This window comes from Hemibagrus wyckioides, linkage group LG13 (assembly GCF_019097595.1).
Source record: "Hemibagrus wyckioides isolate EC202008001 linkage group LG13, SWU_Hwy_1.0, whole genome shotgun sequence".
NCBI classification, from domain to species: Eukaryota; Metazoa; Chordata; class Actinopteri; order Siluriformes; family Bagridae; genus Hemibagrus; species Hemibagrus wyckioides.
Window position 1 is genome coordinate 1433052 of NC_080722.1, and position 7471 is coordinate 1440522.

Here is a 7471-nt window from a genome sequence, read left to right on the forward strand (position 1 = left end):
GTTTAACTAACACACAGGAGTGTGTGTGTGTGTGTGTGTGTGTGAAATACACTCTATCTTCATTTAGGCAGAAAGAAATACAGAGATGCAGAGGAAATGATGCTGAAAAAAATCTGTTGAAAATGACAAGATTAATAATAATAATAATAATAATAATAATAATAATAATAAACATTATTTGAATTATTTTATAAATAAAGTAAGTAAATAATAAACACAGAAAATTAGAAGAATTCATAAAGGAAATCATCAACAACAACAATTATAATAATAATAATATGCAATTTCATTTGAATTATTTTGTAAACAAACAAACAAATAAATAATAATAATGTCCACGTTTTTTTAAAAAATAAAAATATATTTTATAAAAAAATATCCGGTTCTACTTCCGGTTTCTGTTCGGTCAGTGCTTGATGTTTTTCAGTAATGTCCAGGGTTTTCTCGGACAGAGATCAGACGGAATATTCTATTATCCAATCACATTCCGATAGAATCGCCTCGCCTTAACAGTGACTCCGCCCACCGGTGATGTTAGCCAATCAGGTGTGTAGATCGGTCGTTTCCGGTTTCTCTGACGTTACCGCGAGGCCATAGTACGAGCACGCGCTGCTGCCTCTGCTGTCATACCCTGTTGCTGCACGAGTGTATCCGGTGCGCGCGCGGCGGTTCTGCTCCACAGGTTCGACCCGGTTCCGTTCTGACGTCATGCCCACAGCCAGGTGAGTTACCTAGCAACAGTAAGAACGGGAAGAGGAGAAGCGTGCCAAAATGGCGGTGTTTATTTACCTGCAGCGTGCGTTTAAAACAGCCGCCGTGTGTGTGTGTGTGTGTGTGTGTGTGTGTGTGTTTTCTGCGCGCGAGTTAAACCCTGGAGAGAGAAGAACGAGTTATTTACACAGGAACATTTGGAGATTAATTAGATAAATTATTTTTATAAAGAAGAAAAGTTCACATTCGAGTCAGCGCGTGCCCGTGTATGTGTTGTGACGTCATCACCGACAGGTCGTGTGTTTTATGGAGAGTAGTTTAACTTCATGGAGTGAGTTTGTCAATGAAGGAGTGTGTAACTGTGAAAAGCCTTTAGTCAGCACTAAGCCATGTGTTCGAGCCCAGTGAAAGCTGACACGCACGCGCACACACACACACACACACCTCTCTCTCTCACACACACATGCCCTCTCCTACAGTTTAACATTTAATGAGATGGAATGTGAAAGGAAGCTGGTGTGTCTCAGTGCTCACAGAGGTGAACTCTCTATATCTCTTTCTATCTCTATCTCTGTGTGTGTGTGTGTCTCTCTCTCTCTCTCTCTCTCTCTGCAGTGAGAATGCTCTGTTTGGGATGGGCAATCCCCTGCTGGACATCTGTGCCGTGGTGGACAAAGACTTTCTGGACAAGTAAGTAAAACAGTCATGGCGTTTGGACAGATGTGTCGTTTTGCCCTGAGGTGGAGATTCTGGTGTCCTTGTGCCCCAGCGTGGGCTTCTGGAATGCATGTGTGACCACTTAAAGCAAATAACCGGCGTTTAATGCGCGAGTGTGGGATTCTCACACTAGCGATATCTATTGTCTCCATCACAGCACTGGACTTTTTTACCCAGTCTGGGGCTTCAGCAGTGTTTGTGTGGGGTATTTACAAAGTTAAAAGGACCCTCAGGCTGAATATTACAGTGTGTTGTGTAACTTATTTGTGTGTGTGTGTGTGTGTGTATATATATGTATGTATATATGTGTGTGTGTGTATGTATGTATATATGTGTGTGTGTGTGTGTGTGTGTGTGTGTGTGTGTAGGTTTGGCCTGAAGCCCAATGATCAGATCCTGGCAGAGGAGAAACACAAAGTGCTGTGAGTATGACTGAGAAAATAAAGGACGGTTGCTGTTAACTACCCCTAAGCCCTAAACCCTAAGCCCCAACCACTAACCCCATAAGCCCTAACCGAATAAGTCCTAACCCCCTATCCCCTAAGCCCTATCCCCTAAGCCCTATCCCCTAAGCCCTATCCCCTAAGCCCTATCCCCTAAGCCCTATCCCCTAGCTATCTGTCCCCTGTGTGACCCAGAAGGTCATTGAGGACGTCTTTTTATTTTCATGTGTTTTTTAAAATCTGCAGAAATGTTTGAAATGCTTCAGTCGTATATTTCAATAAATATCTGCTGTGATTTATTGTGTAATGAGGAAACAGGAGGAGAAATACAACATTCTGTACAATAAAACATTTAGTCTTGGATATAAACGAACCGGGAGAAACACTGCCACCTACTGGAGCAGAGCAGGACTACTACTCATCGTCAATAACTAATAATAATAATAATAATAATAATAATAATAATAATAATAATAATAATAAATAAAAAATAATAATACATGTTTATTATATACAAACCTGCATACAAATTAATAGGTGTGTGTATGTGTTTCAGGTTTGATGAGCTTGTGAAGAAGAGTAAAGTGGAGTACCATGCAGGCGGCTCCACACAGAACTCTGTTAAAGTTGCACAGGTTATCTCTCTGTTTGTGGTTCGTTCTCCACCCATGCCCCTGAGAAAGAGCTGTTGCTGTAGAAACAATAAACTCTATAATCCAGAGTCCAGAACTCAGCATCTCTGTGGTGGAAATGATAATAAACTGTGTGTGTGTGTGTGTGTGTGTGTGTGATTAGTGGATGATCCAGGAGCCCCACAGGGTGGCCACGTTTTTCGGCTGTATCGGGAAAGACCACTTTGGAGAGATCCTGAAGCAGAAAGCAGCTGAAGCTCATGTGGACGCTCATTATTACGAACAGACCGAACAACCCACTGGAACCTGTGCAGCCTGCATCACCGGGGACAACAGGTCACACACACGTACACACACATACATGTACACACGTATACACACACACACACAGGTCCTTACACTGAACTTATATACATTTACCATAACATTACATCTATTACACTTCACCTAAGTGTGTGTGTGTGTGTGTGTGTGTGTGTGAGTATAGGTCTCTGGTTGCGAACCTGGCAGCTGCAAACTGTTACAATAAGGAGAAACATTTGGATCTGGAGAGTAACTGGAACCTGGTGGAGAAAGCGCGAGTCTATTACATCGCTGTGAGACACACACACACACACACACACCATTAGTCTCAGAGTAACTCAGGTAATATTGTGATGAAACGACTGCAGTAATATTACAGCGTAACAAACTGTGTGCGTGCGTGCGTGTGTGCGCGCGCGTGTGTGCGTGCGTGCGCGTGTGTGTGCGTGTGCGCGCGCGCGTGTGTGTGCGCGTGTGTGTGCGTGTGTGTGTGTGTAGGGTTTCTTCCTGACCGTTTCTCCACAGTCGGTGTTGAAGGTGGCCAAACATGCCAGTGACCACAACAAGATCTTCGGCCTGAACCTGTCCGCTCCCTTCATCAGCCAGTTCTTCAAAGAGCCACTGATGAACGTAATGCCCTACGTCGACATCCTGTTCGGCAACGAGACGGTGTGTGTGCTCGTGTGTGCGTACATTTGTGTTTGTGTATATTTGTGTATGTGTGTGTGTATATTTGTTTGTGTATATTTGTGTATGTGCGTGCGCGTGTGTGTATGTGTATATTTGTGTGTATGCGTATATTTCTGTTTGTGTATATTTGTGTGTGTGTGTGTGTGTGTGTGTGTGTGTGAGATGTTTTGTCATACTTATTTTTAAAAAATTTGTCATCTTTTCGTTCTGCAGGAAGCAGCTACCTTTGCAAAGGAGCTTGGGTTCGAGGTGAACACACACACACACACACACACTCCGCTGATGACTAAGAGACTTGAGCTGACACTTTGTACCCACTCCAAACCGCACACCACAACACTAAATCAGAACATGAAATCAAAGCGGCCACAACAGCGCTGCTGTGGTTACCATGACAACGGATGCTAATAATACACCTGAAACTGCTTCACACCTCAGCCCATGTTTCTGTGGTTACGCTAAACACAAACACTACATTAGGACCATGTGCGGTCAGGGTGCAGACTAGCAGAGACCTCTGTACATGGTGTGTGTGTGTGTGTGTGTGTGTAGACAGATGATATTGAAGAGATTGCACGCAGGGTTCAGCTCCTCCCCAAAGTCAACAAGAACAGGCCGAGGATCGTGGTCTTCACTCAGGGGCAGTATGATACCATCGCCACTGTGGGTACGACACACACACACTGGTGTGGTACATACCCAGCCCTCACACTGTTACTCACGTGGAAGATCGTTTTAAAGACAAACGTTAGAATATCTACTTTAAGATTGTTCCAATATTATTGGCACCCTTCTCCCCAAAAAAGTTTTTAATTTGGTCTCAGTCTCTAAAACTTCTTCTGATACCTTTCACCATTTTCATCTCTCTGTCTGTCTGTCTGTCTGTCTCTCTGTCTCTCTCTCTCTCTCTCTCTCTCTCTCTCTCTCTCTCAGGTGAGAAGGTGACGAGGTTCCCGGTGTTGGATATTGATCAGAACGATATTGTGGACACTAATGGAGCAGGAGATGCTTTTGTCGGAGGTAAATCATTAACTCTTTGGCTCTGTCATCTGTCTCTCTATCTCTATTCCTGTTGAATATAATCTACATAATGACCTAAAGTCATTGTTACATCATTACGTCAGTGTTCTAGCTGGAATCTGCTGTCTTCAGAAGGCTGAAGGTCAGTAATGAAGCAGAAAGAACAGAACTGTGTCTAAAGTACAGACTGGAGAGAGACAGAGAGGGGGGGCTGTGAGAGAGAGAGAGAGAGACAGTGAGAGAGAGAGGGAGACAGAGAGATGGAGAAACAGAGGGAGAGAGAGAGAGAAAGAGAGATGGAGAAACAGAGAGAGGGGGAGGGAGAGAGAGAGTAGGACACAGGAGAGAGAGAGACAGAAAGAGGGAGGGAGAGAGACAGACAGTTTGCTGTTGTCACTTTGCTGCTGTCGTGTTCCTAATAAAGTGGACGGCGAGTGTGTGTCCAGATTTGAACCAGATTCTATCTGATGGGATGTAAGGAAGTAAGAGTCATCGTAGTGGGAGTTTAGAGTCCAGATAGCTAAAGACCAAAACTGTGTGTGTGTGTGTGTGTGTGTGTGTGTTAGGGTTCCTCTCAGAGCTGGTTCAGGAGATGTCTCTGGAGCGGTGTATCCAGGCTGGTCACTACGCTGCTAACGTCATCATCCGACGCTCCGGATGCACCTTCCCCGAGAAACCAGACTTTCAATAACACACCTCTCTCTCTCTATCCATTTTTTCTCCTTCATTTTAAGTGACTCGTGTGCCTCTACCTTTGTTTACAGTTCTATCCAGGGCATTCTCAAGCAAAAAAAAACAATTGCAATGATCGAACCTTGTTCATTTGTAGAGTTCCTCTGTGTGTCAGTGACAGGAAGTGATGCATGAGCTCAGATTTTATACTTCTACACTCCTACAAGTCTTAAAGAAAGATGAACACACTTTTTTATTACTATTATTAATATTATTATTACTATTATTATTATTATTATTATTATTATTATTATTATTATTATAAGGTCCAAACGATACAGAATGCACTCAGGTGGAATAAATCTGTGGAAGTGTTGCTGTGAGGCATGCTCGTGTCTCTGGAGGAACTGGGGAGATTTTAAAGACTTTAATCTTGAGTCTTAACTTAGCTGTGTCTACGTGTTTGTTTCCTGCAGCACACCAAACTCTTCAGAAACACGCACAAATATTAAATATGCATGATGTACATCTTTACAATGTCTTACAGTCAAACACACACCACACACACACACACACACTCCCATTCTCTCTCTGAAATATGTATATAATATATATAAATAAATAAATACACATTCAAATAAAGATTTCAATATTCTTCTTGTGTCATGTGTTCACTCACTCTGCAGCTTGAAATATTTTGGTTTAAACACACACACTTGGTTCAATTTATAAGCTTATTAGCACTTAATGTGTGTGTAAGAGCTACAAAGTCACTGGAATAGTACATCTTGTGTGAGCTGAGCGAGAATAGGGCGAGTATAGTGTGTGTAGGGTCAGTGTAGGGCGAGTATAGTGTGTGTGTAGTGTCAGTGTAGGGCGGGCATAGTGTGTGTAGTGTCAGTGTAGGGCGGGTATAGTGTGTGTAGTGTCAGTGTAGGGCGGGTATAGTGTGTGTAGTGTCAGTGTAGGGCGGGCATAGTGTGTGTAGTGTCAGTGTAGGGCGGGTATAGTGTGTGTAGGGTCAGTGTAGGGCGGGTATAGTGTGTGTAGTGTCAGTGTAGGGCGGGCATAGTGTGTGTAGTGTCAGTGTAGGGCGGGCATAGTGTGTGTAGTGTCAGTGTAGGGCGGGTATAGTGTGTGTAGGGTCAGTGTAGGGCGGGTATAGTGTGTGTAGGGTCAGTGTAGGGCGGGTATAGTGTGTGTAGGGTCAGTGTAGGGCGGGTATAGTGTGTGTAGGGTCAGTGTAGGGCGGGTATAGTGTGTGTAGGGTCAGTGTAGGGCGGGCATAGTGTGTGTAGGGTCAGTGTAGGGCGGGCATAGTGTGTGTAGGGTCAGTGTAGGGCGGGCATAGTGTGTGTAGTGTCAGTGTAGGGCGGGCATAGTGTGTGTAGGGTCAGTGTAGGGCGGGCATAGTGTGTGTAGGGTCAGTGTAGGGCGGGCATAGTGTGTGTAGTGTCAGTGTAGGGCGGGCATAGTGTGTGTAGGGTCAGTGTAGGGCGGGCATAGTGTGTGTAGGGTCAGTGTAGGGCGGGCATAGTGTGTGTAGGGTCAGTGTAGGGCGGGCATAGTGTGTGTAGGGTCAGTGTAGGGCGGGCATAGTGTGTGTAGGGTCAGTGTAGGGCGGGCATAGTGTGTGTAGGGTCAGTGTAGGGCGGGCATAGTGTGTGTAGGGTCAGTGTAGGGCGGGCATAGTGTGTGTAGGGTCAGTGTAGGGCGGGCATAGTGTGTGTAGGGTCAGTGTAGGGCGGGCATAGTGTGTGTAGGGTCCTCCCAATCACGCCCCTCCAGGTAACACTGTTGTTGCCCACATGGGCGTTAAAGTACCCCAGTACAATTATGGAGTCTGGGGCACCTTGGCACCTTCCAGCACTCGCAGGGTCTCAAAGAAGGTCGGGTACTCCACACTTCTGTTCGGCCCATAAGCCGAAACAACAGTGGGACACCTATCCCCAACCCAAAGGTGCAGGGAAACAACCCTCTCATTTATCGGGGAAAACTCCAACACATGGCGGCTGAGTTGGGGGGCTATAAGCAAGCTCACCCCAGCCCGCCGCCTCTCACCATGAGGCACTCCCGAGTAGTAGAGGGTCCAACCTCTCTCAAGGAGTTGGGTTCCAGAGCCCAGCAAACTCTGTTGGCTGTACCAGGCCAAGTCCCATAGGTGATGACTCGGCCACCAGGCGCTCGTCTGCGTGCCCCAGCCCCAAGCCTGGCTCCAGGGTGGGACTCCAGTAACGCCAGTCCAGGCGACGTAATGATCCTTGTTCTTTTGTTATTCATGAG

The 7471-nt window shown here is 45.4% G+C and overlaps 1 protein-coding gene across 1 annotated transcript; it reads left to right on the top strand.

Moving 5' to 3' along the window:
- The first annotated feature begins 564 nt into the window (after positions 1-564).
- On the top strand, positions 565-5843 carry adkb (adenosine kinase b). Its single transcript, XM_058406758.1, has 11 exons — positions 565-722; positions 1327-1401; positions 1797-1850; positions 2428-2506; positions 2667-2839; positions 2991-3099; positions 3305-3475; positions 3710-3745; positions 4049-4163; positions 4430-4516; positions 5083-5843. Exons 1-11 carry the CDS (start codon positions 709-711, stop codon positions 5205-5207), a joined length of 1038 nt encoding a protein of 345 aa, XP_058262741.1. The 5' UTR covers positions 565-708; the 3' UTR covers positions 5208-5843.
- Positions 5844-7471: the final 1628 nt, after the last annotated feature.